This window comes from Galeopterus variegatus, unplaced genomic scaffold (genome assembly GCF_000696425.1).
Source record: "Galeopterus variegatus unplaced genomic scaffold, G_variegatus-3.0.2 Scaffold1011, whole genome shotgun sequence".
NCBI lineage: Eukaryota > Metazoa > Chordata > Mammalia > Dermoptera > Cynocephalidae > Galeopterus > Galeopterus variegatus.
In genome coordinates, this window is record NW_007727122.1 from 20,669 (window position 1) to 38,926 (window position 18,258).

An 18,258-nucleotide genomic window follows, 5' to 3' on the forward strand; every position below is an offset into this window, starting at 1 on the left:
GGTGAGTCATCTCCCCTCTGAGCCTCAACTTTCTCATCTGCAAAATGAAGGAGAGGAGCTTGTGCTCTGTTTTAGCTCAAGAAAGAAAATTTTATAAGCCTTCTTCCGGAACTGATCCCTCCCTCATCCACCCCTAAAGATAAAAAGAAATGTTCAGAGGTTTCAATAAATCCTACAAACAGCAGTGACTATAAGGCAGAAAGCAGAAGATGCCCAGAGGAAATATACTGAAATGATTAAAGGTTTAATAATGAGACCCATGAGCTTATGAGAAATAATAAAAATTGCTGGGATTTTTTTTTTTAACCCCAGTGAACTAAAGGATGAAGATCAAATCAGAAACACTCTTTAAATAGGTGTGAGTTGATTATAGGGATGAGAGTGATCAGCTGTTCCAACTTCCCCAGGGATGAGTGGAAGAAAACTTGTAGCAAGAGAGACAGTTAGAAACAGAAGTTTTGAAACAGGAAGAAACATGGACACAATGTCACTTCATTAATATTCCCACCTGCCTCTTGATAACCTGAAACAAGGCTCCCAGGAGAGAAGCTTTCGCAGGTGAAATGGAAGGGAAAACAATCTCAAATGTGGTAACTGTGACCTGTAAGATCTAGGGCAGCAGTGGAGTGATTTTGCACCCCAAGGGACATTTGGCAATGTCTGCAGACATCTTAGGTTGTGAAAACTGGGGGAAGGGGTGCTACTGGTACTACCTGGTAAAGGCCAGTAATACTAGTAAACCTCCTGTAATGCACATGGTAGTTCCACACAACAAAGAATTATCTGATCCAAACATCAATAGTGCTGAGATCGAGAAACCCTTGTCTTGGATAGCTTGGACATTCTGGGATTCAAGGACATGTTCTGAAGAAATCCTGGTTTCATTTTAGGTCTCACACTAAAATGGAAATGAATGCCAACAGACCAGAGCCCAATTCTTCAGCAACTCCTTGTGTAGGCTGCGAAAAACTGGCCTCCAAACTCTGCAGTGAAAGCACAAGACTTCCCTAAAACAAACCTGGTATTGGAGGGTAACCAGGAGATAGAGCACCCAGAAGAGCATGGTAAGGACAGGCCTTTGGAAAGGCGCTTTTGTGGTTTGGAAAGCTTTTATGATAAAGAGAGAAGACTTCCATATAGAATACAGGACCAAAGAGAGATTGGCATTAGATGTTATAACACAAATTCCACCCAAGGGTCTAATTTGGGAGAGACAGATAGAGGCCCCAAAGTTTTGGGTAACTGGACCAGCGGTTAAGATAGGGAAATACCTATCTTAACTTCAGAAGAACAAGATAGGAAGTAAACTTTTAAAATCTTTATTTTTTTTGGGCCGGCCCGGTGGCGCACTGGATAGTGCGCTGCTTGGGAAGCGCGGTGGCGCTCCCGTCCGAGGGTTCGGATCCCACGTGCAGACCGGCTCCCGCTCACTGGCTGAGCGAGGCGTGGGAGCAACGCCGAGGCTTGCGATCCCGTTGCCGGTCCCGGTCCGGTACGGGGGGCAACACTGAGGGTTGCAATCCGTTGCCGGACACAGAAAAAAAAAAAAAGACAAAAAAAAAAAAAAAAAAAAAAAAAAAATCTTTATTTTTTTTGGGCCGGCCCGGTGGCGCACTGGATAGTGCGCTGCTTGGGAAGCGCGGTGGCGCTCCCGTCCGAGGGTTCGGATCCCACGTGCAGACCGGCTCCCGCTCACTGGCTGAGCGAGGCGTGGGAGCAACGCCGAGGCTTGCGATCCCGTTGCCGGTCCCGGTCCGGTACGGGCGCTACACTGAGGGTTGCGATCCGTTGCCGGACACGAAAAAAGACAAAAAAAAAAAAAAAAAAAAAAATCTTTATTTTTTTTTGGAGGCTGGCCAGTATAGGGATCCAAACCCTTGGCCTTGGTGTTACAAGGCTGTGCTCTAACCAACTGATAAAAATCCTAGAAATGTTTTAAGAGCAAAAAGTATTCCTTGAGGTCAATCCTGTAAACCCAGAGAACTACAAAGGTATTCAGCAGAAGTAGACATGGCTGGTGAGGCATCAGGGGCCCAGCCTGACCCTGCAAGGTCAGCAGACTGGGGTGTGACTTTCTCTGAAGCCAACAGAGTTATCCTCTAGCTGCTCATCCTGGGTCCTGGTCTTTCTGTGCTTTGAAAAGTAAATTCCAAGAGCCCTCCTGGCAGCATAGAAGAGCCCCATTCCCAGGTGGGAACACGAGTCAGGTATCTGTCCTCCTGAAATTCTGGGATGGCCTTTAAGACCACATAAGACCATTTGCACCCAGCCATATAGTACTGGTCCTTGAAGAGAATGGGAGTTCTCTTGAGGAAAGATGCAAGAAACAAGAGCAAGAGCAACACAAGTCATTGTAAATGTGATGACTGTGAAAGATGCTTAAATGTTAGCTTGGGTGGAAAACCAGATGAGAAGCTGGCTTGGAACCAGGGTGCAAACGGTAGGCTCTTCATGGAGGAAAGAGCAGCCCTACCCTACCGGTTTATCAAAGTGATGTGCATTCCAAATGTGGACAGCTTTGTACTTCCTTCTCTCGTCTTCCCAGTGGCCAGTGATGTGTCTGGGAGAGGTCAGGCTTAGGCCAGTGTTTTTCTGATTGCCAGCCACACCCTCATGCTCATTACCACGAGATGCTGACCAATGTACAAGCAAGGTCAGAGCAGACAGATGGTGGGACAGGGAACTGGCAGGGTGGGGGTAAGCTGCTTGGAGGTGGTATAACTAAGTTTTTATTTTCTAGCTTGGTGAAAAAATCTTGACATGATGTACAACTTACAAAACTTATTTCACTTTCTATTGTGATAACATATTCCTAACAGGTATAAAGACATCATTTTCTTTTAGGAAGGTGGGGAAGGTATCCCCCTGTGCCCTCCTCAGTAAAGCACGTATGAAAATAACCCAAAACACGTGTCCACATCAAACCAACTCTGTCTGGGCAATACTTTGGAATATTTGGATTAGAAAATTCAATCTCTCTAGGAAAGAGAACCTCCTGGAAAGAGTAATAAAGCCTGTTTGAAAAGGTCAGAGAGAGATAGCTGGGCCTCTTAAACTAACTCAAACAAGGGAGTACTGTGAGTTACTGACAGATGTAAAGGAAACAATGTCCTTAAAGAGAATGCATTTAAGTCTACAGACATGAATTGAGAAATACATACATATCAGCACCTAGCAAACTAAGTGACACTAAATAGATGTTCAATGAATGTGCTGAATAACTATATATGTATGTATGTATACATCTATACAAATACATACACATAGAGCTATAGTTATAGCAGGCTATTATGCATATTGGATCACCAGAAATAAAGAATTTATCCACAGGCTGGTGAAGATGCTTACAATTTTGGGGGGAACAGAGATGCTAAAACTGATGAGCCTTTTACTTGTTTGGTCGAGAAAATTTTCTCCCAGCCACAGGATTCTCTATACTTTGTAGTGCACAGTGCAGTATTCATGCCAATTTTTAAATTTTGTTATTAAATTTCAGTGGTTCAAATATTTATTTATCTTAATAAAAAATTTGGTTCTCCATATAAAATATAACTGCACACAGAAGACTATAAACATTGTTAAGTTTAGATTTTTCAGTATTTATCTACTTATTGCAAAAAAAGCCATCTTTTCATTAAATAATCAATCATCACATTAGTACAATACAATTTTATATTTTTAAATATACTATATATGTTAAGGATAAGGGGTGAAGTTCCTTTGTGATACCTGTTCAAGAGTTTAATGGATTAGGAGATTAGTTTAAACCTTGAGGAAAAAAGTACAAATTTGTCTCATTAGGGTATTTCTACCAAGCATTTCTTAAGGCTATAGTTTAACATTTGGTTTCAAAAAGAAAGGTTTCATTTAAAAAATAATTTAGTGAATTACATTCTTTCATAACTTCCACCCTAATTAGTTACAAAGATAAGTCTAAAGATTCTTAGTTTTGTGTACTAATTTACATTTATATTTAAAGATTAATTTTACTTGTATCTTAAAACAAGAATTTTATGTTGGAAAAAAGAGAACTAAATACATTTGTATAAAGGCTGTAAGTGTCCCATGGCAAATGCTCTGTCTCAATATTTTCTACCACAATTAGAAACAGATCTCTGCAGAGAGAGACTTAGGTTGTTAAGGTTCACCTTTCCCGAGGAATTGTGGGCTGCAGATCTGAAGAACACATAGAAACAACTTGATTTCTCTTTTTTACAACTGTACCAGAACTTCACAGCTACAATGATAGTATGAACACATGAAAAAATGACTTCACTCAAACAGGATTTCGAAAAGTTGGGGTGACCTCGGGGCCAGGGCACCACCCTGTGTGGTGAGGTTTACAGTCAGTCGTTCAATAATGGAGAGAGTGTGTGTGCACATATGTGTGTGTGTATATACAGATATCTATATATATAAATAACCATGTTCAGTCCTTTACAAGCCTGTAAATATGATGCTGTGCTCCATGTTCACTATTTGAAACTTCAAATACACAGGCCATGCAGAGGAGAGTTTCTTGTGTATCCCTGTTTGTTACCACCTGTTAAAATAAAAAAAAAAAAGCACATATATATAACACCACGTGGATGAAAACAAATTCTACCTGTGCCATGATGACTATGATTTAATTGGAGAAGAACAGTCCTAAGTCCACCTAGTGGATTATTAGGTGTCTGTTCAGCCTCACTCTGTGGGTCTAACATGAATCCCTCTAAACTGGGTACTATACATAAGAAAGACCTTATAGAGAGGATCTCGCCCAAAATCTGAGTGAGAAGAGCCCAGAAGAGACCGCAGAAATTAGTGTGCTTTTTGACTGATTTCTTTACAATGAAGAGAATTTCCCGTAATTCTGTCCCACAAGACAAATGTTTATCATAGGACCTTTTCTCCTATCTTATTTTATTCTCATTTATTTATTTTGACCGGTAAGGGGATCGCAACCCTCGGCACAGTGTGGTCTGTACCACGCTCAGCCACTGAGCACACCGGCCATCCCTATATAGGATCCAAACCCACGGCCTCAGTGCTACCAGCACCGCACTCTCCTGAGTGAGCCACGGGGCTGTCCCCTATCTTATTTGATTTTTAATTGACAAATAATAACTGTATATATTTACGGGGTACAATGTAATGTTATGATACATGTATACATTGTAGAATGATTGAATCAGGCTAATCAACATATTCATCCCCTCACATACTTATCATTTCTTTGTAGTGAGCACATTAAAATCTACTCCTTTTCCTATCTTATTCTTAAACTTTTGCTAGATTTCATTTCACAGTAGCCGATAGCAGATATAGCTCCATGAATATCTTGTTCACCACCACACCTGCAGTCCCTGGACTTAGCAAAACACATGTCCAGTGAGGGAACAGTGGTATGGGTAGAACCATGTCACATGACTTCTTCTCACTGATACAGGCTTCACCTTTCAAAATGCATTCTGAAACACGCATCAATCCCTCTTGAGTGGCATCTCTGGAATCCCTCTTCCTCATGCCCATGGCCTCAGCTTTCATGCAGATCTTGAGCTCTCTGGCCCAACTCACTGCAGCCTCCTCCCCCCCAGACCCTGCCTCCTTCCTCTCCTCAACTGGTCTCAATTCCCCCTGCCATTCTCAGAAGGAACTTTCTAAAAGCAAACCTAATGAAACTTCCCCATGCAAAACGCCTCAATGATTCTGTTACTTTTGTGTTTTATTAGGCCAGCGCAGTGTATGAAAATGTCTTGAATTTAAGAGCCTACTCCAGTTTGTCGTAGGTCTAACTTTGCCAGATTTATCGGGCTGCTTTACCCACTTAATTTCCCTTGCCCGTAAGGCATCCAAGTTCATGGTTCCTGACTAAAGAAGAAAGCCTCACAGTACTTCTAATTTTCCCATCACAGCATGCTGTACGGTCTGTAAGTAAATATAGATTTGTGTAATTTTTTTAATGTCTATTTCATCCAGTGGACTGTAAGTTCCTGAAGAACAAGGACACTGTTTCCTAGTAACTAGCTTAGTGCATGGCACACAAAAGTCATATAACAAATAAGAAAATTCACACAATAGCCAACATATATATTGGGTTGGCTATACATCTACTTGGTATTAAGTGTGTTACACAGAGGATCTCATATAATATCATAACTCTGGGTGGGTGGTGTTACTATTCTCCTTTGACAGAGGAGGAGCTGGGGGGTTAACTTCTTCAATGTTGCCTATTCACCTGGCAGATTTCTCTCCACTGCTTCTTCCTTAAGAAGCCTTCCTGACCTGCTGGACTAGGCCAAATCATCCTTAGCACCAGCCCCTCTGCCATACATCAGCCACAGTTCTAGTTCACATTCATCTTGGGATGACCTGGTGAGTGCCTGTCTCCCTCAGCAGACCCCAAGAAGGCTGCCCTGCCTGTCTAGTTCCCCATAGCATCCCCACCACCTTGCACTAAGTATGCACTCATGGAATGCCCTGTTTTGGGGTATCTGAAAAACTGTCTGCTTACTGGTCAAGGCAGCATAAACATCATCTTCGAATATCCCCCCAAATCCCCAGCTCACTCTGTACTTCCATGGTACATGTTTCACTCGTACTCTACAGCCATCATTGCCTAGTACTGTAATGGTTTATCTACCGACCTCATTAGCCCTACCAAGCTGCAGGTTACTAGGGGACAGGCATTATGTTTTATTTGCATTGTATTCCAGCAACTAGTACAATCTCCCCACAGTTTAGCTGAATGAATTAAAATATTTTCAATGACAACCTTTGGGGGGGAGAGTGTAGACTTGAGCTTTTTTTTTTTTTTTTTTTTTAATGGAGGTGGAAACTGAGATCAAAAGACTTAAAATGACCTGCCCAAGGTCATAAAATAGAGTTGGGGTTTAAACCTAAGTCTTCTGATTTCATGACCATAAAATATCCTGCAAAGTTTCTTTTCTATCAATTTGTCTTAATTTATGTTTAACACAGGCTCTGTGACCTCGGCTAGGCCTAAAATTCCTTATTATAAAAGGCAAATAAGAATGACCTTATAGTTTTGCAGTGAGAATTTTATAACATAACATTTTCAAAGGGTCTAGCACAGTTCTTGGAACCTCTACTGTCTATCCTACCTACTTGCAAACTTTCTTTAAAACAATACATTTGATTTAGGGTTCATGATTGAGATTCAAAAAAGAAAAGAGAAAAAAAATGTTTCTATCAGTTTATATGTCTGAATGCGACCTCCAGAGACAACAGAAATACTTGGCCCATGGTTCAGTTGCTGTTACTAGGGCCCTGCATCTACAGGTCCAGCTCAATTCCTGAATCATCCTCATGAAATCAGATAGTCTAGCCCACCAGCCAGCATGGTCTGAAACTGGTCTTGGTGACACAGGCTTTGTATCCAACGTACCTCGTAAAATACCTCCAACTTTGCCACACTGGATATGTTCCTACACTCCTATTCCTGAAGAAGAGCTGGAAAGTACAACTTCTCCTGTTCATTAATTAGATGATTTTGTTTTCATAATCCAGGAGTGCTGGCTTAATTTCAGTTTTTCTAAAGCTAAAATATTCATTCTAGCAGATATTTATTGATAGCTATTAATTCTTCCTATCAAGGGAATTTATTTAGCTGCTTAATGACACATTTTGAAGTTTACCTAACCTGATGAGTTCTCTGGATGGCTATTCTGGTTGAAGTCACATGTTCTTTTTTTTTTTTTTTCCTTTTTGTCTTTTTTACTGACCGGTAACGGGATCGCAACCCTCGGTGTCGTGCCCGTACCGGGGACCGGCAACGGGATCGCAACCCTTAACCTGATGAGTTCTCTGGATGGCTTTTCTGGTTGAAGTCCCATGTTCTTTTTTTTTTTTTTTCCTTTTTGTCTTTTTTACTGACCGGTAACGGGATCGCAACCCTCGGTGTCGTGCCCGTACCGGGGACCGGCAACGGGATCGCAACCCTTGGTGTTGCGCCCGCACCGCGCTCAGCCAGTGAGCGGGAACCGGTCTCCACATGGGATCCAAACCCTCGGTGGGAGCGCCGCCGCACTCCCAAGCGGCGCACTCTCCAGTGCGCCACCGGGCTGGCCCGAAGTCACATGTTCTAAAGGAGCATTACTTGACATAGGTACATGGGCTTTGTGGGTAACAGGTGATTTAACATTTTTCCAGGCCAGATTTTTCTCAGCTGTGCTCTGTGAGGTAGAGTTTAGGGACTGAGGACATCTTTAAAGTGCAGAAACAGACTCAGAACTAGTTCTTAACAAACAGCTAAGACTCCCTCCAAGTGAAGCAGGGCAGCCATCCACTCAGAGTTTTGGTTAATTCCTGAGGCTACTTAAAGTCCCTAACAGGATGCCACACTCACCTTCTGCTCATCTGAGTGCTAAGGTGATGCACCTGTTCTAACACAGCAACACCTAGTTGACAAGTGCCTGCTACCTGCCAGCACCCCAAATCTGGAACTGCTCAGTGTTCACCAAAGGACCATTAGAGAAAAGGATGCTTACGAATAGTTATTAAAGAACGCGTATTCCAAACTTTCCCCCAGATTGCTGGTTTCTAAATTTTAGAGGGACATGTGCACATCTGAGAACCCACTGAGATTCTCTCCCTGGAATAAATGAAAATTATATGCAAAATGATCTGCTTGACAGTTGCAAGCCAGTCATGTGTCTGTGAACAGACTCCCCGCAGCTTCATTTGCCAATCTCCTGCAGCAGTGGGTCTCCACCCTGGCTGCACAGTAGGACTACCTGGGGAGTGCCAAAAATAAACAAAAAACAGGATGGTGTACCCCACCCTCAAGGATTCTGATTTTATTCAGCTGGGGTAGGGCCCAGGCCTCAGATTTTTTTTAAGCTTCCTGGATAAATACAATATGCAGAGAATTTTTAATTCTTAAATTTTATTTATTTATTTTTATGGTAGTATACAGGAGCTGGCTTCCACTGGCTCATGAAAGTTATTGTTAAATATTAAGGAATTTCATGAGCCAGACAACCATTGCTACCTTAAAATTGCCCATGGAAGGCATATTTATTCCATGGAAACAGGCAAAAGGTATAAATCAGGGTTTTTGGGGAATATTGGAAATGAGCCCCCCCCCTTTTAAAAAAAACAGCACATCACCGATTAAGAATCATTGTCCCAATGGAGCTAAAAGTACCAGGTAAAGAATTTCTGCTCTAAGTATTCTAGTTCTTAATCCTACTGACAAAGAGTAATAAAGTAGGCCTTTGAGGGCTATGTATTCTCCCACAATATAGCCTTCGTGCCCCTTTTAGCAAAATTGTTTCCAACAAGTTTTATTTTGGCATTTTTCCTTTGGTTTAATCAAGGAATGTTATTTTTTTCTTAAATGAACCTCATGAAACCCATTTCTGTATATTTTGAGGATGACACTGTTCCTAATAACCTTCCCAAATCCCCCAGATGAAGCCCGCAGGAGAAATTTGTTTTAAAGTTAAATATTAGGGGAAAATACACACATACAGCACTGTCCAGGGGAACTAGAAAGTTTTACTGTGATGGATCATGAGCACTGCTGTTTTTTCTTTCCTTTTAGCTGTCCATTAAGCTTTGACCATATTATTCAGACTATAAGGAACACTTTTCTCCCCTTCCTAGTCATTGCATTCTAGTCTAATTTATATTTCTCCTGGTAATGAGAATTTACATTTTGTTATCTTGATGCATGTTACTTCTTCTAAGGCCTTGCAAACCCTTCATGAAATGAGTCCCGGTATGTCTGAGGTACAAACCTACTACTCAGCTTTTGCCTCACTTATGATTTGCATACCACGTTGCCGCTGAGACTGAAACTTGGCTAACACTGGAATTACTGGGGGAACTTTAAAAAGTACACATGCCTGGATCTTATCCTCAGAGATCCCCATTTAACTGATCTAGGATACAGCCTGGGTATCCGGATTTTTCAAAGTTCTCTAGCTCTTTGTACTGTGCAGCCAAAGCTGAGAACCCAGGGCCATGTCTTCTTATTGCCCACCTGCACTCCAGTTCTGCCAAACTTAGAAACCCCAGCCAGTTGAGAGCTCTTCTCTTCTACAGACTCGAGCCCAAATCCAGCCCAAGTTTGCCCTATGGATGCTGTGAATTCAACTGCACATTGACCACAGGGGAGCCAATTCAGTAGCCTGGTCAGCACCCTTGGCCTGAGCCTCCCGGACCCACATTCCTTACTTTCTCCAACAAGCCTCATGGCAGAGTCTGCGGCAGAGTCTGCCAAAACAGGAAAGAGAGGAAAACATTACCAATAGAATAGTGAAGTTTTCCAAAACACTGTTCATCATATATTTCTCTGGTAAATGTTTGAGCTTGTGGATGAAGTTGATCATATATTCACACATCGGGGAGCGGTTTATTCGGTATACAAATCGGCCATTCTCAAACCTTGCATACTCCGTCTGTGGGGGAAAAACGATGTGCGCATTTTAACACTTTTGACTTCAAAATACATGAAACAGATATTACTGCCTGAAAAACATTTTACTTTTTCAACATAAATAATCTGCTATATCCTGTATTACTTATGTAGTTTACTTAATTTTTTTTTTTTTTTGTCTTTTGTCTTTTTCCGTGTCCGGCAACGGATTGCAACCCTCAGTGTTGCCCCGGCACCAGACCGGGGACCGGCAACGGGATCGCAACCCTCGGTGTTGCTCCCGCGCCTCGCTCAGCCAGTGAGCGGGAACCGGTCTGTATGTGGGATCCGATCCCTCGGGCGGGAGCGCCGCCGCGCTTCCCAAGCGGCGCACTATCCAGTGCGCCACCGGGCCGGCCCAGTTTACTTAATTTTTAAAAAATCCTATCTCCAAACTTACTGCCATACACAGAATCCATTATTTTTCTGGAAATTAAAAAAAAAAAAAAAGGAAAGATAATAGCTTAAAGATAAGTTTGACAGATGCTTTGAGCAAAGGGCCAAAAAATATATAACAATCTACTTAATGATTCTTTACGTGGAGAAGATCTGTGAGAGTAGACCACAGCAAGTTACGATTCTTTAAAGAGCCCAAGAAAATCCTTCCTTACAGTGATAAGCCCCAATACAGCTATTTTTTCTACTTAAGGAAAAACTAGTTACTTCACATTAATCATGAGCCCCTGAATGTTAGGGAGAGAGGAAGTGAGGAGAGGGGCAGGAATACTACTATATATAAAGTTTGAAGATCCCATGGGAGTGCTTAGAGATAAGAAACATGCTCCTAGATAACCTTAGATCACAAAATAAGTAAAAAGGAAATTAAAAACTATCTAAAGAGCAATGAAAAGGAAAATGGTTTACATCAAAACTTATGGGACGCAATGAAACTATACTTGAAGGAAGCTTGATGAAACAGCCACATAGGTCTTTGTCATTAAAGATGAAAAATTCCAGAACTAAATACACATCTTAAAAAATTGGGGAAATAAAACCCCACAAAATAAACCAAAACCACAAAGAAACCAAAGGAAACCGGGAATAGGAAACTAATAAAGATAAAAGCTCAAATCAATGAAATTGATATTTAAAATGTAGACAGAATAAATTTTAAAACTGGCTCTTTAAAAAGACAAAATAAACCCTTCACACACTTAAAAATGAGAAGAAAGAAGAGGCAAAACCACAATTACAGCAGAGATTAGAAGATACATAAGAGGTTACTTCACATAATTCTAAGCCAAAAAAAAAAAAAAAAAAAAAGGAAAAGGCACTAGAAATAGAAAGCCATTTAGAGATCTACAGTATGAAGACCACAAAGGATACAAAATTTCAGTTAGATAAGAAGAATGCTTTCAAGAGGTCTATTGTAAAACTTGGTGACTACACTTAATAACAATGTATTATATTCTTGAAAATTGCTAAAATTTTACGTGTTCTCAGCACACAAAATGGTATGTGAGGTAATGCATATGTAACTCAGCTCGATTTAGCCATTTCACAATGTATACATATTTCAAAACATCACGTTGTACACAATATATACAATTTCTATTTGTTAATTAAAAATAAATAAATGCTGGGCCGACCCCGTGGCGCACTCGGGAGAGTGTGGCGCTTGGAAGCGCAGCAGCGCTCCCGCCACGGGTTCGGATCCTATATAGGGATGGCCGGTGTGCTCACTGGCTGAGCGCGGTGCGGCCGGTCACAAAAAAAAAATTAAATTAAATTAAAAATAAATAAATAAATGCTTAAAAGAAGAAAAAAAAGTATAAAGACCAAATATTTTCACAGGTACATTTTATGTAAACTTTAAAGAATAGTTATTTCCAGTGTTATTTAAACTATGCTAGGCCACAGAAAAAGGTAAGCATCCCAATTCTTGTTATGAAACTAATGTACATTCAATATTGGAATTTGATAAAGAGATTATTAAAAGTATAGACTAATATCGCTTATGAGACATAAAAATTCTATGCAAACTATCAGCAAATAGAATCCAGCAATGCACTTGAAGCAGGACTTTCTTTAAAAATGCAGTGGTGGTTCATACACAGAAAATGTATTAACTCAACTTGTTATGTCAACAGATTGGAGAAAAATCATATTGCAAGAGTCACTGAAAAATCATCTGATAAAATATTGAAGATATTACTATTAAAAATCATAAGTAAAATAGGAATAGAAAGAAAGCACTTAAATATGTAATAAAGACAATTTATAAAAACCAGCGGTAATTGTAATTGTAATCCTAAGTGGCAAAACAGCAAAACTATTGCTACCAACATCAGTAACTATACAAGGATACCTACCATACTATTTCTTTATATGACTGTATCGAAGGTTTTAGCAAACAGAAATTAAAAAGAAATAAAATAATTCTTTTTTTTTGGCCGCCACTGAGATAATATGCACATGCATAGAAAACCCAAGAATCTAGGGAAAAAACCACCAGAGTTATATAAGAGAATTTGCTAAGACATCCATATTGAAGATAGATATGTAAAATCCAAGAGCTTATCTCCATTCTAATCAGAATGTAGAAATGAGAAATTGCAACAAATTATAATTGTATAGTATTTGGAAATATATTTAACAAGAATGGGAGAAATCTATATGATAAAACCTATAAAATCTTATTAAAATACACAAAATAAGATGAAAATGCAAATAGGTTCTTGATTGGAAAGATTTAGTATCAATAATATACCAATTTTTCCCAAAATAATATCTAAATCTAAAGAGATTACAATTACTTTGCTCAAACACAATTTTTGTTTTTCTTTACATTTTAAAAACAATCTCGGGGCTGGCCAGTTGGTTGGAGCGCAGCCTTGCAACACTAAGGTCCAGGGCTTGGTTCCCTGTACCAGCCAGCCACCAAAATAAGTAAGTAAGTAAATAAATAAATAAATAAAATAAAAACAATCTCATTATTTGGAAGAATAAATGCTGGCTTCTAGCTTAGAAAACATATGAAAAAGAATAGTGAGGTTGACTTGCCTCACCAGATATCAGAACTATAAAGCCACTGTAATCAAATCAACATGGTATTGGAATACGTAGAGACAAACAGAGGGTGGTATAGAATATAGACTCCAACAACAGCTCCGGTACATATGGTAACTTAAAGGGGACAGATCTATGTAACTGAAACAGGATGAATCACTTAATGAATGGTTTTAATAAAATTGCCTATGTGTTTAGAAGAAAAGGTAAGCAGATGACCATTTCAAGCCAAATGCAGACATACATTCTAAATGAATTAACGGCTTAATGTAAAACTCCACCTGCCACACTCACATCATCTTCTCCATGAAAATTCCTGGGATTTTATCAGTCAAAGGCAACCTCTCCCTGCATCTCCTGAATTTGCCTAGAGCTTTGGGTATATCACCTGAGGGCACCACGAAGAGTAATTTGAAATCTGGAAAACTGAGTAACCTGTTTGGTTCATCTTTTTTCACATGCACCTGTCTGGGCAGGGAAGTCCATCTAAAGAGAACATCCCTGGCAACTTGGCTGTTCATTCACTGACACTGTCTGACACTACCTTCCAAATTCCCAACCACCCACATGTAACTTTGCTTCCTTCTTTGTGGAGGAGATGGAACTCATCTGGTGCCAGGTCTCCCTGCCCTGTCTCCCTTCTCATCCACCCTCTCCTTGGGCTTCCCAGGCCTTGTGTTGAGCCAGTTCCCCTCCTCCCCACTCCATTTTTGTCCACTGTTCCTCTGTTCGTGTCTGCTGCTGCTGTTCTCCAAATTTAATTCTCATTCCCGTGTTCCTGTTACTTCCTCTCTGCGGCTAGTTCTCCATTTCCACAGCTTTAATTATCCTTCATGCTTAGGATTCCCAATTGATAGTTTCAGTCTTTGTCTCCCAAATCCTAGTCTTGCATCTATAATCATTCCCTATTTCCTCTTGACCACCTTATTTCCTATGTCTGCTGTTGCCAGTACTGTCCTTCCAAGTATAAAATGTAAGCATGACTTTTGACTCTTCCTCTTTAATGCTTAATGTCCAGTCAGTTTCTAAGTTATATTAAAAATGTCTTACTGGATTCTTACTGCCATCATTTTAGCAAAGATCATGACCCTTGAGCTTAAATTGACCATCTAAGTCAACTTGCCTGTATCCTCTTTTGCCAGCATAACCTCCCTTCACATCGCTTTCATGCATGCCAACCCCTCTCTGCCCAGCCCAAGGTCTTAAACAACATGCCCTCATCCTTGTCTCCCCCCTTACATCCTCAGCACAAAGTCTTTGTCACAGTCAGGTTGGGCTCCTGCACCTGGGAGGGTTAGGTCCACTGCAAATAAAAACTACTCACTAAACATGAATCAATTGGGTGAATAGTAGAAGACATGGGAAATGCACCTCTGAAAGGAGGGGCAACTATAAATGTTATGCACACAAAGCAACTCACCCTGATAACACACACACATTTTTTAAAAGGAGAGGCATGAAATACAAGAACCATAAATAGATATTTAATGTCAATTATATAATGAAATACATTTAAAACAATTAAAATTAAGGGACTGAAAACAGCAAAAGCAGCAGTATCAAAGTCAAGGGTCAGTGTTTAAGAAGGCAGGTGCCAATCAGCTGAATACCACCTTTACTGTTGCCTACACTGTCTGGGAGTGCCCTTGGGCCTGGGGGTGAGCTGGGTAAGGCGTCATTCTGAGAGGGGGCGGGGCCTATCTCAACCCGGCTTCTATAGCAGGCACCCTGTGAGGCCTCACGCAGAGGCAAACAGTGCTGGCTGGCCAGGGCAGACATAGATGTCTGGCATGGGACTTTCCACTTGCTTTCTTTCAGGGGCTTCCAAATCACTTTGCCTGTTTAGAAGCAATAGGATAAAGAAGTGGGAGGGGAAGAGATATCAAAAAGTACAACAGTCTGCCCCATGAAGGTTTAAAGGTAGGAAATGTGCTGCCCCCTGAATGAAGGTTCTGGTAGACAGGGGCCAACTTACCTCTACTTTTTCTACTACTTGCTTCCCAAAGGAGCAAACTTTGGTGGAACAGGTGACTGTCATATTTTCAGAACTCTCGTACTGACTGGTTACACCATAAAAAGCCCCGGCATCGTCTTGAATATTGCAGTTTAAATCAGCCTGTTAGAAAGGAAACGGATGTGGGGTTATTTTCTCATCCCAGGAGTCATGGCACCAAGCAGCAGTTGTCAGGGTGAGACCTCCATGTGGCTGAGTGGAGGGGAGGGCTGGCTCGGGGAGATGGGGAGGTGATGCTCACCTAGAAGCAAGTTCAATGCCCATCAGTCATTTTTTGAAGAGGGCTCTAATCTGGGCAGTCTTCCCTTGAAAGGACATGCTACTTGAATCGAATTTGTTTTACTTTCTTGCCTTCAGTATCAGAATAATATGGCGCCCTCACAATAAAAGATCCACGAGGTCTTTGAAACATGTGCAGAAAGCAGGATATGACTGGATTCATACTCACTAATCTTTAGAGATAGTTAAAAGAACAGAAGATTGCAGCAGACTAGCTATTATACATGTAAAAATGGAAACTTTTCTAAAAATTATAGCAGATGGAGGGGAAATGGTTCCTATTAAAGACTGGCTTACAAAGATGCTAAGTAATTAGCACAAATTGCCACTCATTTAACACATTTTGAGTAAGTACCTACTATGTGAGGTTCATGTTAAAGACACTGTATTGGACTTGGCTACAACCTAACATAGGAGCCAGGCACATAAAGTAACTACCTTTCAGATAGAAAGTAAGTAGCACATCAAAGGTAGAGTTTCGACAATGGAAGGCATTACTTTCAAGATCTTAGTTTAGGGATGGTTAAGATTGGCACATTTAGAAAAGGGCTAAGGGATAGTGCGGGCAGAAGCTTGGAGTGCTTCATTCTATAACTGCAGTGCAAGGACTAGGAGAGCAGGAGAAGCAAGTTTGGAAATGCAACTTGGACCCAGGTGCTGCAAAGCTGAATAAGGGGTGCAGATTGTATCCTGTAGGAAACAGGGATCCCTTGAAAGTTCTGGTGCCTGGAAGTGATGTGACTAGAGCCATTCTTCAGAGGGAAACATCTTAGCAGAATACAATGTCCACTAGAGAAAAAGACTATTGCAGCATTTAGGTTACTGCTGCGGTCTGAATGTGTCACCCCCAATTCATGTGTTGGAAACTTAATCCCCCAATAAAACAGTGTTGGGAGGTGGGGCCTTTGGGGAGGTCTTTAGGTATTGAGGTCTCTGCCCTCATGAATGGTACATGATGCTATTAAAATGACTTGTGGGAGTGAGTTGGCTCTCTCTTGCCCTTCCACCTTCTGCCATATGAGGACACAGCAAGAAGGCCTCGCCACATGCCAGTGCTGTGATCTTGGACTTCCCAGCTTCCAGAAATGTGAGAGATAAATTTCTGTTCTCTATAAATTATCCAGTCTATGGTATTTTGTTATAGCAGCACGAAATGGACTAAGACAGTCACCTATTAATAGTTCCTCTCTCACATATCTACTGACCCCTTCTATACATCAGGCATTGTGTTTAGAGATAGGGATAAAAGAGTGAGCAAAAGCTGAGCTAGTCCCTGCTCTCAGGAGGCTTATGATTTAGTAAGAATGAAATCACAACAGAGACAAGTACCCCTGAGAGAGGTACAGAGGAACATGAGAATAAACAGCAGTGGGGAACGGAACCCCAGAAGTCAGGGACACTTCTGATGATTAGGCAGCTCAACCCAAAGGAAAAAGACATGGCTTAGGCGAAGCTTTCTGTAAGACAGAAGAGGTACACAGCCGGAAAGAAGGACTACAAAAAGGCTGGAATGGAGACAGCAAGGGAGAAAGTACGGCAAGAGAGCTGGGGAACTGGGAGGGTTTGGGTCATATAACTGGAGACCCAAGGGACACAGGAGTTGTAAGCAAACAGGATTGGAGCAGGGATAGGGATGATCAGATTTGCACTGCAAAAAGGCACCTGTGCGAACAGCTTGGGGAAGACTCTGGAAGAGAGCAAGAGTGCATGTAGACATATGTTAGGAGGCCATTGCAGCAGTCCAAATGAGAGATGATAATCTGTGGACTACTGTGGTGGCTATTGAGACAGAGGTGGGTGGGTTTGATATTCGTATGAGATTTTACATTTTTTGTGAGATTTGGCACATTGTGACTAGCTAATTTTAATACTTTGACAGGCACTAACCACCATGAAGACCTGAGTCATCCTACACATTTTTTAATAAGCGCCTCCACTTGAATTTCCTTCTTGAATTGGGTATTAGAAAAATGTTCATCTCCTTAGGCAAATCTTCATGTTTTCTTCCCTCAAATAAAGAGAGCCATACAATCTATAGTCCCCTTTTGCCTTACATGCCAAGAAATTCAAAGCTAAATTCGGTGCTCAACTACCATAATTAACCTGTTCCAGGTGCTCTTAATAGCTACTAACAACCTAGGTACACCTCCTTTTACTGGTTTCCAATCTGCTTTTACTTGTACTTGTCTAGTTTTATATGACCCATAAATGTTTTTGCTTTTTGGAATTACAGAGGCACAAATCATAAATAAATCAAAGGTTTCACATTTGACTCCCCAAAAGAGCATCCTAGAGGGAAACATCCATGTCTTTCCCTGAGATCTGCATCTAAGCTACCCAAAGCTGAAGAGGCCCCTTTGTCCAGCTGAGCTCCAGAGTCCAGGGGAGAAAGGCTGCCCACAGATTCTAGGCACACAGAAGCTCTGAATGCCAGGATTACCAGCAACCTTTCCACAGGGAGGTTGGTCCCTGGTATGTACTACAAGTGGGCCGTGTTTTGCTTCCATCTCGGAACACACTGCTCTGCAGA

The 18,258-nt window shown here is 41.1% G+C and overlaps 1 protein-coding gene across 4 annotated transcripts in view; it reads right to left on the minus strand.

The window, feature by feature from the left end:
• Positions 1 to 2,709: 2,709 nt before the first annotated feature.
• Positions 2,710 to 18,258, minus strand: part of TEAD1 (TEA domain family member 1 (SV40 transcriptional enhancer factor)) — a 165,506-nt gene continuing 149,957 nt past the window's right edge. For all 4 annotated transcript variants that reach the window (XM_008574187.1, XM_008574185.1, XM_008574186.1 and 1 more), the window contains 3 exons: positions 15,411 to 15,551; positions 10,257 to 10,409; positions 2,710 to 4,543 (listed from right to left, as the gene is read on the minus strand). In XM_008574187.1, the coding sequence (XP_008572409.1) occupies positions 4,430 to 4,543; positions 10,257 to 10,409; positions 15,411 to 15,551 (408 nt within the window). In that variant the 3' untranslated portion in view covers positions 2,710 to 4,429. The remainder of the gene's footprint in view (positions 4,544 to 10,256; positions 10,410 to 15,410; positions 15,552 to 18,258) is intronic.